We start from the raw sequence: 17,050 nt of genomic DNA, 5'->3' as shown, positions 1-17,050 counted from the left end.
GGATATTTTCATTTAAGTCTCAAGTGAATAATAAAGCTATGCTATGCAGACAAGGAAGACGAATATGCATGAAAAGTTGAATCGGCATTTTTGGTGATTATTTGTGAAACAGGAATATTGAATTAGTTTCACTAAATGCCTAGCTAACAGTTTTGGAATCGCCAACTATACAGGAATTCACAATAAAAACGCCCAAAGTAAATATGGCTAGAAATCGCCAGTTTAGGAAAAGAGAGTGGTCAAAATGCGACTAGTGGCATTTTCGAAAATTTGTTGCTAACTTAATACTCCAAAGACCGGATCAAACCATATAGTAGCTAAATTGGCAACGTTGTACGCACACCACTGTGTTATTGAGATGTCACGTGAACAGCACGCCAACATCCTCAGGCGTATTGCTTGGCTCTAGCGACCGGGTCCGCTGCTTCTCGAATCAGCAAACTAACTTGGTCTCATGAGGGTGAATGAACCCCGCTCTGACCTTCGGTCCAGAATTAAACAACCTTGAACTGGCCGGAAATCCAATCGGTAAATCGTCTGACTTTCTATTTTGCAAGGGATGCACAGGCTAGCAATTGCCATACGTTTTTTTTTTTTTTTTTGCTAGTGGCTTTACGTCGCACCGACACATATAGGTCTTATGGCGACGGTGGGATAGGAAAGGCCTAGGAGTTGCTAGGAAGCTGCCGTGGCCTTAATTAAGGTAACCCCAGCATTTGCTGGTGTGAAAATGGGAAACCATGGAAAACCATCTTCAGGGCTGCCGACATTGGGATTCGAACCCACTATCTCCCGGATGCAAGCTCACAGCCGCGCGCCTCTAACCGCTCGGCCAACTCGCCCGGTGATTTTTTATTAGCATGAAATAAAGCGTCAGTGTATCATTTGTCGATTGGAAGAAGTGCGTCATTCTGAAATGCCTGCCGAAATAGGGAAATTTGGGGGACCCGATAAAGCGGCAACTCTCCCTGATAGGATGAGTTACAACATGCACTTTTAATGATAACAACACAAATGGGTTAGGTGAGTGCAATAAGAGGTGGGTGTTGTAACGTGGTCCGGCAGGAACAGGTAGAGGGGGAAGAGTTCGCGGTGGGATGGACACTACTTTCTCTGAGAGCGAGCGGCAGATCTACTTCATTCTTGGTGAAGCAGTCGTACAGGGTACTCGACAGACCTTGCGGTAGCACAGGTTGTCGTCTGCCTAGTGTCGTCAGTGACGATCATCTACCTCTATATCCCGCTAGGTCAGTAGCAGCGAATATCATCAAACATGGCGATGCTCGTTGGACTTCAAACCATGGTGGATAATTTTGCCAACTTTATAGAGGATAAATCAGGTAAGGGGTACAAATGGAATAAATGTTTAAAAAATTTTTACCCATTGTTGGGAGAAGAAGAATTATTTTCTTTACCCCGGTTTGGTTTGAAAATAATCCGCTGTGAACCAGGAAAAGATATGAAATAATATTTTATGAAAAAAAACAATTACAACGATCAGTAAAAAAACGTGTAAATGATAAATTTCTCATGCGTTCCTTGACAAAAAGGTAATTTCACGGATACTTATTAAAAATTTCCACCATATGATTTCTAAAACACTGAGTCACTTTTAGAAAGTACTTAATAAATTAATGTTCTGAAGAACCTGACTTTCTTCCACTTCATTTTCTTTTTTGATAATTTTTAGATTTCCTTAAAAGTTACTAAAACTACGTCATTGTTTATTTGTTTATTTAGCGGAATTAGCCGATAAATGACTTCGAAAAATACCGCTTCAGTTAAAAAAAAGCGCTGGGATGAGTATGTCTGTTAGTAGAACGCTAGCGTTCCGAGCTCAGTTGCGGGTTCGCTTCCAGCTCAGTCCGGTGGTATTTGAATGTACTCAAATACGATAGCCTAGTGTCGGTAGATTTACTGAAACGTAAAGTGAATCCTGTGGGACAAAATTCCAACACTTTGACGTCTACGAAAGCCCTGATAGCAGTTAATGGGGCGTAAAACCAAAACGTCCACGAAGTTATTTTTTGAACATTGAAACTAAAATAAGAGATTCACAGACACCATTTTAATAACTTTGTATTCTTCAAAGATCGAAAACTAGAATATTTTCTTTTTTCTGATCGAAAGAAAATTCCAGCTTGAAACACACGCTTTCCTTATTTTAATGTTTTAGATTCTTTTATTGTTAAAACATACAGCTAGCTTCAGTTTCTTGTAAAAATCTAATTTTAAGTAACATAATCTAATTAACTGTATGCAGTATTGATTCGATACTGTGTTTGACGTGAACATGTAACAACGTCACCGTTACCTGAAACGAGATGCAACCCACATCCCGAGCATTTACTTATTTTATTTATGTTATTCGTTTATTATTATTATTATTATTATTATTATTATTATTATTATTATTATTATTATTATTATTATTATTATTATTATTATTATTACTATTATTATTATTATTATTATTATTATTATTGAATATCTTCAAAAATCTTCACCTAAATATAAAATAGAGATAAAAATAAAGCATATTTATTTATTTATTTATTTATTTATTTATTTATTTATTTATTAATAAATTTATCGTGCTTCGGACAGGTATAACTCTAATGAAAAAAACACGTACACATGCACTACTACGTGAAATGGAGAAAAAAATTGAAATTATCATTAACACTAACTCCAACTGAGGTCCTTGTAATAATAAAGAAGGTCTACCGGGCGAGTTCGCCGTGCGGTTAGAGGCGCGTGGCTGTGAGCTTGCATCCGGGAGATAGTGGGTTCAAACCCCACTGTCGGCAGCCCTGTAGATGGTTTTCCGTGGTTTCCCATTTTCACACCAGGCAAATGCTGAGGCTGTACCTTAATTAAGGCCACGGCCATTTCTTTCTCATTCCTAGGCCCTTCCTATCCCATTGTCGCCATAAGATCTATCTGTGTCGGTGCGACGCAAAGCCAATAGCAAAAAAGGAATAATAAAGAAGTAAAAGTAAGGTCAGATATAAACAAATAGTACTCGTTTATTCATTAGCATTATATCAACAATCGAAAATATTATTACATTTATTACAAATGTTTAGTTATATATGTACATATCGAGGATATCCACAATCTCACACCTTAGCAGTATGGTTCACCTTCAGGTTTACGAAGTCGAGAAATTGCATTGACATGATCTCAGTCTTCTTTTGATTTTCGTCTATAAATCCCAATAAATTCATAATATTTTAGGGGATGCCTGGTCTATATTGATACACTAATCTTTGGTTTCTGGTCTATCGATAGTCCTCATATTAAGCAGTAACGGTAATAAACTGTCACAAGTTCACTGACATTTAATCACACATGCAAACGAAGACCATTTATTTCGAGGAACCACGTCTACACTCGACCGCCACATGCCTAGCTGCACTGGACAACGGCTCTGTTGAGCGGGTTGCTAGTTCTTTCAGGATTGTCCCCCAAATCGTACATGGCGTTCGTATCAGGCGACGCTCGGAGTGTGGCGTGACTGTTACTCCTTTGTGATAAACTAGAGGACACGCAAATCTACACAGAATTCAGGCCATAAATCTCAGCAGGTTATGGTGGTGGTGATTATTGTTTTAATAGGAAGTACAAAGGGGCAACCAGCCTCAAAAATCTCAGCATCCAGGATTCGAATCACAGTCTTCTTGGGAGGAAGTTAACGACGATGTCACTGGGCTACTAACCCACCATTGTCTGGATTTCTCAATTAACTGTACTGCCAGTAGATTTATCGGCTTAAAATAATTACTGCCGGATAACATTTCAGCACCATAACGTCTCCTAAGGACATAGAATGTATTTCGTGGGTCACGAAACCATTAGCGGGACTGAGGGACAGTAGAGTACTGGCCTTCTGAACTGAAGTTTACGTGTTCGATCCCTCCTCAGTCCGATGGTGTTTGAAGATTCACAGTTTTATCAAGGATTTTAGCACTCTCGAAGTAGTGTCTAAGCCTCGCGAGACCAACAGCGGAGCTGTCTGATTTGAGAGACACTGGATCCAGACAAGAAAGCCACCCTCCTGAGGATGTCGTCAAATTGACGAAGTTGCACTCCAATATCTTTAACACACCTGCTGCGCAGCGATTGTTTTGACAGATCAAGGTTCTTAATGAGCAAATGAGCCCCAAAACAGTTGGAGTACTAAGAGCCATCTTAAAAAAATCATCAAAATATGAGATAGAGATAGGAAAGGAAAGCTAACAATTACTCATGCACAATTACAGCACATTATTTCTCTATTGACAGAGACTTAAGCCCCAAGCGCTCATGTGACGTTGTAATTGCAGCTGCTTCTATAATATTTTCCATTGTTGTCGTGTTGTACTCTCCATTGCACTTGGCGTTTTACTATTACATTTTACCTTTTCTTTGTTGGTTGTTGTTGTTTAAATGTTGAATATCCCCTCTACGGGTGTGTAGAAGTTATTCTAAAATGTACAGCATGGAAGTAAGATATCTACTATAGTGGGTGTAGGAGAGCGATAGGCACCTTGGAAGTTGACATGAGGTGTTTTCCCGGTGACTGGAGAATAAATAGTCAATGTAGCTTTTGTATAAATTGTGATTCCAAATTAGATACTTTAAACTATGCATTTCCTTTGTCCCATAATTAGGCACTTGCAAGTAATAACGTTTCAGACGTCTCCACATGGTCAGACGGCAATCGACTGTTGTTACAGTACATTACACTTTGTCTGCTGGCATACGCTAGTTTGCCGGCCCCATGGTGTAGGGGTAGCGTGCCTGCCTCTTACCCGGAGGCCCCGGGTTCGGTTCCCGGCCAGGTCAGGGATTTTCACCTGGACCTGAGGGTGGTTCGAGGTCTACTCAGCCTACGTGATTAGAATTGAGGAGCTATCTGACGTGAGATAGCGGCCCCGGTCTAGGAAGCCAAGAATAACGGCCGAGAGGATTCGTCGTGCTGACCACACGACACCTCGTAATCTGCAGGCCTTCGGGCTGAGCAACGGTCGCTTGGCAGGCCAAGGCCCTTCAAGGGCTGTAGTGCCACGGGGGGGAGTACGCTATTTTCATTAACCAGTCTCAGTTTTGTTCTTCTAGCGTAGAGGCGCGCGGCTGTGAGCTTGCATCCGGGAGATAGTAGGTTCGAATCCCACTATCGGCAGCCTTGAAGATGGTTTTCCGTGGTTTCCCATTTTCACACCAGGCAAATGCTGGGGCTGTACCTTAATTAAGGCCACGGCCGCTTCCTTCCAACTCCTAGGCCTTTCCTATCCCATCGTCGCCGTAAGACCTGTCTGTGTCGGTGCGACGTAAAGCCCCTAGCAAAAAAAAAAAGTTTGGACTTCATCACATGATACGGGAGTTGCTTGGAAGGGAGCAATAATAATAATAATAATAATAATAATAATAATAATAATAATAATAATAATAATAATAATAATAATAACACTGATCGTTATCGCATGGCTTCAACTTGCAGTCAAATTAACTTGACATCATCTAGGTTACCTGTGCGTCAATTTCGACGTTCCATTCTACTCTACCAGATGGCAGAGTAAATTTCTATGGCTGAGTTTTAATTAATTTTATAGGGTAAACAGCAAATATGTCACCAGAGATCTTGTACTTGTACAACACGGAGTGTCGAATACTCGTAGACTTTGTTCCGCCCCTTTTAAAATCCGTCTACCCCCGCGGCCTTTGAATCCACGATCTTGCAATTCTCAAGCCAGCACTCTATCACTGATCGACGGAGGTAGCATTTAATCGCTTGAAGGTGATTCGTAGTTCATAAGCAGTACAATTAAATCGGTATTCAATCTAGTTCTCAAAGGCAATAGGACTTGCCTACGCCGCAACTTTCACTCTTTACTGTTCACTCTTGCATTAATTAAAAATATAATTATACTTAATCACTGAAACTGCTCTACCTGGGTGATTCAATTGTGAATTTAATGATAACTCTTAAATTTGTTTTACGGTTGCCTGAAATAAGCAAATTGTAACCCAGATAAATCCTGAAGTACCGAACAAGTTGGCATCATATACAAACACCACCATCGACAGCTCTGAAAATTGTTTTCTGTTCTTTTTCATTTTCCAGGTGAATTCTGTGGCAATACCTTAATTAAGGACACGATCACTTCCCTCGCGGTCCCAGATATATATATCACAATTTGTTTTACGTCTCACCGATACACATAGCTCTTATGGCGAAGATGGGGTAGAAAAAGTCTAGGAGTGGGATAGAAGCCGCCGTGGCCTTAATTAAAATTCATCCCCAGCATTTGCCTGGTGTGAAAATGGGAAACCACGGAAAACCATTTTCAGGGCTGCAGACAGTAGGATTCGAACCCACTATCTCCTGAATGCCAGCTGATAGCTAGGTGACTCAAATCCCGCGGCCACTTGCTCGGTTCATATTTTTTAAACGGAGTCCCCTACATCGCAGTTTAAATTTGAAGTATTTCAATATTATACATACACTCTAACACACTGTATAACACTTTAATTGAAAAAACACCAAAATAGCCATTGACTATAGTGAGAAAGACTACATTCACTGCCCGTCGTGAGTGAAAATTTGCCCTCTGACGAAGAGTTAAAAACCTACCTTTAGTGGGAAAACCACCGTATTGACAACACTGCTGCAAAGTATTCGGTCACCTTGTCAGTGTTGTCAGTATACGTGGTGCAATTTCAAAGACATTTGATATAAGTTTCATCACAGCTATGGACTATGTACGTGCCTGAGAGATGATATCGTCACAAAGGTAATCAAGATATCATCATCTCAGTGCTCATTAAGAAACGACATCGCGCTGACCTACGTGTAGTTTTTAAGTGAAATACCTTTCTTGGAAGACCTACTTGGTCTAAAGCGACTCACAGACAGCGTTATCAACAGCTGTATGGTGCATGTGTGTACTCTGACAGTGTGGAAAATAAGCCTACTTGTACACTAATAGAGCTTTCGCTTGCATATTTGTGTATTTTCAACACTATTAGGGTAAATAACACCATCACTGCGATGTAAGAGTAGCGTGCCTGCCTTTTACCCGGAGGCCCAGGGTTCGATTCCCGGCAAGGTCAGGGATAATTTTAGTACCGAGCTCGATAGCTGCAGTCGCTTAAGTGCGGCCAGTATCCATTATTCGGGAGATAGTGGGTTCGACCCCCACTGACGACAGCCCTGGGGATGGTTCTCCGTGGTTTCCAATTTTCACACCAGGAAAATGCTGGGGCTGTACCTTAATTAAGGCCACGGCCGCTTCATTCCCACTCCTAGGCCTTTCCTATCCCATCGTCGCCGTAAGACCTATCTGTGTCGGTGCGACGTAAAACCACTAGCAAGCTGTCACACAGCCATCCTGAAGTCATGTCATACAATTAAACAACAAACAAATGAAAACCTACGGTACTGTAGCACAGGCGATTCTAGGCTTAAACAAACGACTGCTACTTAGCACCAAGACCTGGACATAACGAAGCGACGCGTGGACAACGCGACGAATCTTCTCGACAGTTTTTCTTGCTTTTCTAGACTAGGAACGCTATCTCACCGTCAATTAGCTCCTCAGTTATTCTTATGTCCTCTGAAAGGATCTCGAACTAGCATTCAGATCCAGGTGAAAATCCTGATCTACTCAGGAATCGAACCTTCGGGTAAGTAGCAGACTCGCTTGCCGTAAACCGCGAAGGAGCCAAACTATTATTAAAATAATTGATCTTATTTATATTTTTGCAGGTCCTATTTGTTTAGAACACACATTTAGGTGTAATTTAAGTCTGCGAGAAACTCTATTAGAATATGGTTATTATTATTATTATTATTATTATTATTATTATTATTATTATTATTATATAATTCACAATTTTATAATTTGATTTATGAGCTTCTTCGGTACAATGTACATGGAAGAAGTACTATTTAGTACATACGCACATATGCTTCATACATATCGGTATATACTTACATTTTTGACAAATTTGACACATATTTATGAGATATTTACTATACATAAATAGTCAAAATTATTAGTGGACGATTTTCATTAGTCTTCTGTATATTGTGGATGGTTCATGCCAATAAATTTCCTTACTATATGGCAAGTGGCCAGGATTGCTGCTTTTTGTAATTCTCTGTAAGTGAGAGGGTGGAGATTAAGAGCTTCAATGCTCCTGTGTAGTGTCTTTGGTATAATACCATTACATCCAATCACTACTGGAATGATGATAACATTGTTGAGTTTCCACATGGTTTTTATCTATGTGGCCAGATCTGTGTATTTGGAAATATTCTCTCTATGTGTTGATTGGAGGTTGTGAGTGTTAGGGCATGCTATGTGAATTATGAAGCAGATTTTCTTGTTTTTATCTACAAAAGTTATATCTGGTCTATTGCAGGTAGTAGTTTTATCAGTGATGATACTCTTATCCCAGTAAAGTTTGTAATTTTCACTTTCTAAGACTGATTGGGGTTTGTACTTCCAATATGCTGTGGTACAAACGATTAGGTTATTTTGTCGGGCTAATTTCTGGTGAATGATTTTTGCAATTTGGTCATGTCTGTACTTATAGTCTCTATTTGCCATTAATTGACAACCTGAGGTTATGTGCTGGATGGTTTCTGGAGATGTATTACATCGTCGGCACAGATCTGAATAGACAGACGGTTCACGAAGTATATGCTTTCTGTAGTTCCTTGTGGCAATGACTTGATCTTGTATGGCGAACATGAAGCCCTCTGTTTCTGGGTATATATCCGAGTGTGTCAGCCACACGCGATTTGACCATGCAATTCTTCGACGAAGAATGGGAGTTGCGCCAATTCGGGTGAAACTCTAGGTAACCTGACTTAGATAGTATGGACACGTGGTACGCAGCAACGTCGATTCAATGGCATGGACAGCCATGCACCTTGACCCTGGTGGGCGGACACCAGGTAATAGACCAATGAAGCGGCCGATGGATTGTATCAGGGAGGACATGAAGTATGTGCGCGTCACCCACGGAGATGACTTGGATCGGGCCGAATGGAGACCGACATGCCGACAAGCAGACTCCAGTACAGTCCATGAATAACGCTAGGAAGTTTATTATTATTATTATTATTATTATTATTATTATTATTATTATTATTATTATTATTATTATTTCGTAGGTTAGGTCAGCCCTTCTTAGGCAGACCCTCAATGGAGGGTGGGCTGGATCCACTGTCTGAAATATTACGTATGGTTGTTGTAGAGGGCCGTGCGATGTTCCTGTTATTTTCACAAGTTCGAACCTGCCTAGTTGGGTTCAGAAGGGCAGCACCTCAACCGCCTGAGCCACTCAGCCCGGCTTTGAAAATGACAGCTAAGCGCTAACAGTCAAAGTGCGTACCGTATGTCTCACCATAATGTAACATTTTTAATATTTTAAACTCAGTGAAATGTTTCAATGAAATTTTCGGTTGCAGATGGACTTAAATTTACTGAATATCGTTATGCAAGTGGTCGCGATAGTCATCTCTCGGCATTAAAATCATTTACGAGCTGCTTCTTACGAAAGAATTACGACTACGATGAACACAGTTGGAAAGTTCAGGTATAATTGTTACTCTTGCTTCATTCATTCCACGGCGAGACAAAATATATCAGTAAGCATGAGAGCATATTAAAGGAAAGGTTGGGAAAATGAATGAATTTGTCTCAGTTCACACTGCTCACCTAAGACCGTGCATTCACCAATTGAGAAGAGTGCTATCACATGTATAATCATGGCGATATTGAGTAAGCTAACTCTCGAAACTAAAACCCTTAGCTCTTTCTCCATGACTGAAATAGAAGGTTACACATTGCCAGAGAAATGAATCCTAATGAGTTGCATTCCTCAATATTTTTATAACAAAATCTACCTGACTTCAAACCCTGGACAACTGTCTGAATCCACCACTGTAAATTCATACATTAATGGCCGAGAATAGAAGCTGGGATCCTCTGAACCGAAGATCAATACGCAGACCATTCAACCGAAGAACGCAAACTGATATCAGTATATGCCTTGAAGGCCCATGGAGGGATGGAAGGTAGAGGCTTCCACTATTCGTAATTTCGGCATTTGAAGTGGTAAAGTGGTTAGCTCTACACCCGGCCTACTTTGATCCCAGCAATTTACCTGGTACTCATTTTGGTGTAGACTGAGTGAATATCAGAGCAATTTGCACCTCCGGAAGTGAATAACTTGTTTCTTAAATGTTTCGACATCTTGACTGGGAATCGAATCTACGTCCGTTCGGGTGAACCCAACACGCCTTGGCTGCCTCGACCAGGCAATAATAGCCAAGTAACTTACTTTGTCATTATGACTGTTATGCCATCGGTACTATGCACTGCAAGGTGAGTTACTCGGTTGCTAATCTGGCGACACGGATGAGTAGTTCAATATTAGGAGCACATGTTTCAAAACATTTCGTAATGTTAAAAAATCGTACCTCTTGTAACTGCTACCCTAATTGTCCGAATTTACATTCAGAAGTCGATATGAAACAATTCTCACATTCCTTTTTTTTTTTTTTTGCCAGAGGCTTTACGTCGCACCGATACAGACAGGTCTTATGGAGACGATGGGATAGGAGTTGGAAGGAAGCGACTGTGGCCTTAATTAAGGTACAGCCCCAGCATTTGCCTGGTGTGAAAATGGGAAACCACGGAAAACCATCTTCAGGGCTGCCGACAGTAGGATTCGAATCCACTATCTCCTGGATGCAACCTCACAGTTGCGCGCACCTAACCGCACGACCAATTCGCCCGGTTCACATCCTTTTATTCCTCATAATTTTGTCCCTAAGGGTAACCGTTGTGGTAACCATGCCCATGGACTGAGAAGGAGTTTTCTAACGGTACCCTACATAAGGCTTAGAAATTAGTAGTTAGACGGATAAATTGTCGATTTCATTAAATTTCCAACTTCAAATTTTGAACTTCCCTCTCCTGCTGCATTTTTTTTTTTTTGGGTCCGACCATTTTCTTATGAAAATGTAAGGCATCAAATGCTCCATCTTTAGAAACCTTAACCATCTTTTTATGCGTTTTGGCTTCGAAATGATTACTTGCAAAACGAATCATATGCCTCAAAATCGTAAAAAGGGAAAATTCGCCCTTACCCCCGCTCATGCCCCAAATTTCCGATCAAATGGTACATAAATATTCGGATCGCATCTTTAGTTCCGAAATTATAAACCAGAATTCGGACTCACAATTTCATTACTCTAAGGTTCGAATGAGCGTAATCGATTTGTATAAACGTTGCGTCAAAAAGCACAAAGACATTATATCTGAGAAAGCACAGGTTGATGACGGTGTGTCACTCAAAGCAAGGTCTGGCTCCATGGCTAAATGATTAGGGTGCTGGCCTTTGGTCTAGTGGGTTCCAGGTTCGATTCCCTGTCAGGTCAGGGATTTTAACCTCCATTGGTTCGGGGTCTAGCTGTGTGTGCGGTCTTCATCATTAGAATTAATCATAGGTGGGGCCCCATCTTCATAGGCACGCAGATCGCCTCTACGGGGTCAACTCTAAAGACCTGCACTAGGCTTCTTCGGAGGCCACACGCCATAATTGTTGTTGTTATTATACTCAAAGCAGGAAGTACGAAATTTCACCCATGTCCTACTTGGGAGTTCAAGGTCCTATAACAGGTTTAGTTGACTTACACTTTCATGGAGAGCAGTTAGCCTGTTCCCTGAGGCAACATTTATACATACATAATGTGCTGGTCATCGCTTGGAACTGCCTGCATGTTTCTTTCCACCTTCACTTTCCGCGGTGTTGTAACTCTCAATGATTTAATATGTGGAGTGTTAGGATTTTAGTTTACCTTTGTGCAGTTGAGAATATTATGACAGGGAATTCATGATAATATGTAAAAGAACGTCGCACTCGCCTATCTCTATGCATATTTATTGTATAGCTTTTAGTACAGGGAGTGTTTGGCTCGCCTGGTGCAGGTCTTTATACTTGGAGGCCGCGAGTGGCCTGCGCGTCTGGATGTGGGATGATGATGATGAAACTGAGGTAGGGAGAGGGTGAAACTCGGTGTCGGCAAATAGCATACTCCTATCGAGTGACACCAAGGGGTCTGCTCAAGGCTTAAGGTCTCCATCCGACGGATGGACGAGTCACCATTAACTGCGGAGAGGTTTCGAACTGAATCGAGGCATCTGACAAACAACATAGTGATTGGATATTGTACACCATCACCTCTCCTACTGCCAACGGCCGTAGTCATGTTGAAACACCGGGTCACACGAGATCTCCGAAGTTAAGCAACATTGGGCGTGGTCAAGATTTTGATGGGTTGCCATGCGCTGTTGGTGGGGTGTAAGGGAATGGAGGAGCGGAAAGGAACTGGCTACCCTACCGTACGTAAACTCCGACTCAGGCACAACTCTGCGGAGGTTCGGACCTGCCTTCGGGCAGAATACACCCTTACCTCTCCTACGCTGCCGGCCGACATTCTGATGGTGATTTTCTTCCACCAACGGAACTCGAACCGGCTAACCACGGTGTCAGATCATATATACTTGGCGCCTTACCGACCAAGGCCATGAGGCAAGCTCTCCAAAATTGAAATGAAATCTATTTGCAAGCCAAGCGAAATGATACCACATCAAAACAGCTGGGTGGAATTTCGTGAAATGAGATGCTGTTTATCTGACGGACGGTAAAGGCGTGTTCGGTTCAACCGGAAGGACGTGGGTTCGATTTTGCGTCGGTATGTCGACACGTTTAAGAAACGAGATTTCCACTTCTGGAGGTGCACATGGGTCTGAAGTTCACTCATCCTACACCAAAAAATATTGCCAGGTTGGTTCTTAGGGCCAATGATTGCCAGGCGTAGAGTTAACTACAGTGCCGAAGTTACTGATAGCGGAGTCTATCTTCTCCTTCTACAAGGGCCTTCATGGCTTGTATGGAAGATGACTTTGCTTTGCTTTTGGCTCCTTTTCTGGCGCCCATTCACACAATAAGTATAGGATAAATGATTGAACTGGAAGTTGGTAAGGATGGATCTCAGATATTCAGTTTAGACAGAGGCCTATTCTGACTTTTCAAAAATTAACTGGGCATGTTCTATCCGCTAAAAACCAAAATGGCCAAATTGTTAATTCTTATCACTAAATAAAGAATTCTGAAGGCGCTTAGTATTTTTTTTTTTTGCTAGTGGCTTTACGTCTCACTGACACAGATAGGTCTTATGGCGACGATGCGATAGGAAAGGCCTAGGAGTTGGAAGGAAGCGGCCGTGGCTTTAATTAAGGTACAGCCCCAGCAATTGCCTAGTGTGAAAATGGGAAACCACGAAAAACTATCTTCAGGGCTGCCGAGAGTGGGATTCGAACCCACTATTTCCCGGATGCAAGCTCACAGCCGCGCGCCCCTAAACGCTCGGCCAACTCGCCCAATGCTCAGTACATTAACCGAGGCTTCCATACTGAATGGCGATTGACATAACATATGTATGCATTTCATAATAATGCTAATTTGTTTTACGTCCCAGATGTAAGACAGGGTTGCTGAGCCTGAGAGAAGCCGAAGCAGGTTCAGTAAAAGTAATAATTACTGCTGTTTAGAAACAGTTAATTTTTGAAAGTGTAATAATAACAATATTATTGTTTTATGTCCCACTAAGTACTTCTACAGTTTTCGGAGACACCGACGTGCCAGAATTTTGAGTTATTTTACGTGAGAGTGAATCTACCAACACGAGGATGACGTACCACAGGACCTTCAATTATCACCGGACTGAGCCAGGATCGAACCTGACAAATTGGGCTCGGAAAACCAGCGCCTTAACCGGATGAGCTACTAAGCCCGGCCATTTGAAAGTGTAAATGTGTACGTATATAAGATGTGGCTTTAAGTCAACTTTCCCATCTAGTCTGCACAGGCTTGGGGTACAGTGAAAATGACAAATCTCGGATGTTTTCTTCTAAGTATACGAAACATATGTTTCTTTTTCTTTGACAGTTCTTTGTTTTTGACATAATTGTATTAAGTTATTTCACAATTTTTCTCATGAAATGAAATGTCGTATGGCTTTTAGTGCCGGGATATCCCAGGACGGGTTCGGCTCGCCAGGTGCAGGTCTTTCTATTTGACTCCCGTAGGCGACCTGCGCGTCGTGATGAGGATGAAATGATGATGAAGACAACACATACACCTAGCCCCCGTGCCGTAGGAATTAACCAATTAAGGTTAAAATCCCCGACCCGGCCGGGAATCGAACCCGGGACCCTCTGAACTGAAAGCCAGTACGCTGACCGTTCAGCCAACGAGTCGGACATTTTTCTCATAAATCCCTTAAATGGTTCACAATATTTTAACATATATGGAGTGGAATCAGTTACAATTACAATATCCTTCACTTTGTCATGGTCAATTTCAAACGTACGAAAGCATTGAGGATGTGCCTGAGAACACATTCTTGTGTTGGCGGTATCTAGAAACCCACATTCTAATAAACATAATTGCTGTTCAGATACAGCGTCTTTAGTTCTAATCAAAATTGTGAATACACAGTGCGCTGAGGTTTGTTGTTTTGTAGCAGATTAGAGTTAAGTTCGTTTTCCGTTCCAAAGACCGTTTTAAACTTGCTAGTATTTCGCTCATGTAACGTGGGACGTAGTGTTTCTTTAGTTTATTGACTGTGGGGAAATCTCCGTATTATAACCATTGAAACAAAGAGGAAAATGAAAATCAGGAAAGAGGTTTTAAGAGTCAAATTTCAATATTAACCATCGATATTTTATTGATATACATACCTGGTTTGCCTTTGAAGCCATTCCTGTACTGCAGGTGGAGTAGCATTGTGGTTGTATCTTAATACACTGACTGACAGAGCAAATGCAACACCAAGAAGGAGTGGTTCGAAAGGGATGAAAGTTGGGGAAAAAGCAGAGATGGCACGGACGAATAATTGATGTTTATTTCAAACCGATATGCAGGTTACACAATGCGCACGGCATCGACTCAGTAGGATGTAGGACCACCGCGAGCGGCTATGCACGCAGAAACACGTAGAGGTACTGAGTCAATAAGAGTGCGGATGGTGTCCTGAGGGATGGTTCTCCATTCTCTGTCAACCATTTGCCACAGTTGGTCGTCCGTACGAGGCTGGGGCAGAGTTTGCAAACGGCGCCCAATGAGATCCCACACGTGTTCGATTGGTGAGAGATCCGGAGAGTACGCTGGCCACGGAAGCATCTGTACACCTCGTAGAGCCTGTTGGGAGATGCAAGCAGTGTGTGGGCGGGCATTATCCTGCTGAAACAGAGCATTGGGCAGCCCCTGAAGGTACGGGAGTGCCACCGGCCGCAGCACATGCTGCACGTAGCGGTGGGCATTTAACGTGCCTTGAATACGCACTAGAGGTGACGTGGAATCATACGCAATAGCGCCCCAAACCATGATGCCGCGTTGTCTAGCGGTAGGGCGCTCCACAGTTACTGCCGGATTTGACCTTTCTCCACGCCGACGCCACACTCGTCTGCGGTGACTATCACTGACAGAACAGAAGCGTGACTCATCGGAGAACACGACGTTCCGCCATTCCCTCATCCAAGTCGCTCTAGCCCGGCACCATGCCAGGCGTGCACGTCTATGCTGTGGAGTCAATGGTAGTCTTGTGAGCGGACGCCGGGAGTGCAGGCCTCCTTCAACCAATCGACGGGAAATTGTTCTGGTCGATATTGGAACAGGCAGGGTGTCTTGCACATGCTGAAGAATGGCGGTTGACGTGGCGTGCGGGGCTGCCACCGCTTGGCGGCGTATGCGCCGATCCTCGCGTGCTGACGTCACTCGGGCTGCGCCTGGACCCCTCGCACGTGCCACATGTCCCTGCGCCAACCATCTTCGCCACAGGCGCTGCACCGTGGACACATCCCTATGGGTATCGGCTGCGATTTGACGAAGCGACCAACCTGCCCTTCTCAGCCCGATCACCATACCCCTCGTAAAGTCGTCCTTCTGCTGGAAATGCCTCCGTTGACGGCGGCCTGGCATTCTTAGCTATACACGTGTCCTGTGGCACACGACAACGCGTTCTACAATGACTGTCGGCTGAGAAATCACGGTACGAAGTGGGCCATTCGCCAACGCCGTGTCCCATTTATCGTTCGCTACGTGCGCAGCACAGCGGCGCATTTCACATCATGAGCATACCTCAGTGACGTCAGTCTACCCTGCAATTGGCATAAAGTTCTGACCACTCCTTCTTGGTGTTGCATTTGCTCTGTCAGTCAGTGTAAATTCCATTTCTTCCACTCTTAGCTTGGTTTATCTCATCTAATGAGAGTTCAATTTTCCCTGCCGTTTTACCGTTTGAGTGTTTATATTACTCTGTAAATATTAGGCCTACTTCCTTGTAAAACAATGTTTTCATACAGTTTCTTTCTATGTCCCACTTTTACGCACATTTCAAAATTCGCACTTTAGAATATTACGTACCGAAACGTATGAACCTTTACTCACGAAATTTTTAGCTTTGCTGTGCACAGTTGAAATCGTCATTCACCTCATCTTCTTAATTGATTCTATGGTCAATTTACTATTTTATCTGAACCAGAATGTAGTTTTAAATCCATCAAACATTCACATACATAATCAATGAAAAAAGAAAGGAAACGAAAAGTCGGGTGTAGGTAGGGACATCTGGTACTTCTCTCTTCTATTTCTCTTTACCCACGTTATTTTGGAATACAATTTCAAGGTCGTCATTTTCTATGAATTTCGCAGCAATTTTGCATTTAAAAATATAAATGTTTCTTTAAATGTGCTTTTTATCTGTAATTCAATTTAATGTACGAAAGAAAAAACATTATTTTCTTAATCAGAATCATACCTTTCATTAAGATATCGCTTTGAAGTACGCTGAAGAAAACGGAAATTGCAACACACAGAAGGAGTGGTGCTACTTTGCTGCAATTGAACATGCAGGACGAGTGTTCGGTTGTGATTCGATGATTACACTTTCAGGTCCCTCTGACCGCAAGTTTGGACAGCA

At 42.3% G+C, this 17,050-nt stretch overlaps 1 protein-coding gene across 1 annotated transcript in view; it reads left to right on the top strand.

Moving 5' to 3' along the window:
- The first annotated feature begins 1,156 nt into the window (after positions 1–1,156).
- The window catches only part of LOC136877766 (very long chain fatty acid elongase 7), a 163,421-nt gene continuing 147,527 nt past the window's right edge, over positions 1,157–17,050 (top strand). The window contains exon 1 of the mRNA XM_067151975.2: positions 1,157–1,340. Within this exon, the coding sequence (XP_067008076.1) occupies positions 1,274–1,340 (67 nt within the window). The 5' untranslated portion in view covers positions 1,157–1,273. The remainder of the gene's footprint in view (positions 1,341–17,050) is intronic.

The sequence above is a fragment of the Anabrus simplex genome, chromosome 1 (assembly GCF_040414725.1).
Source record: "Anabrus simplex isolate iqAnaSimp1 chromosome 1, ASM4041472v1, whole genome shotgun sequence".
NCBI lineage: Eukaryota > Metazoa > Arthropoda > Insecta > Orthoptera > Tettigoniidae > Anabrus > Anabrus simplex.
The sequence above is the reverse complement of the archived record's forward strand: the minus strand, read 5'-3'. Positions and strand labels throughout refer to the sequence as shown.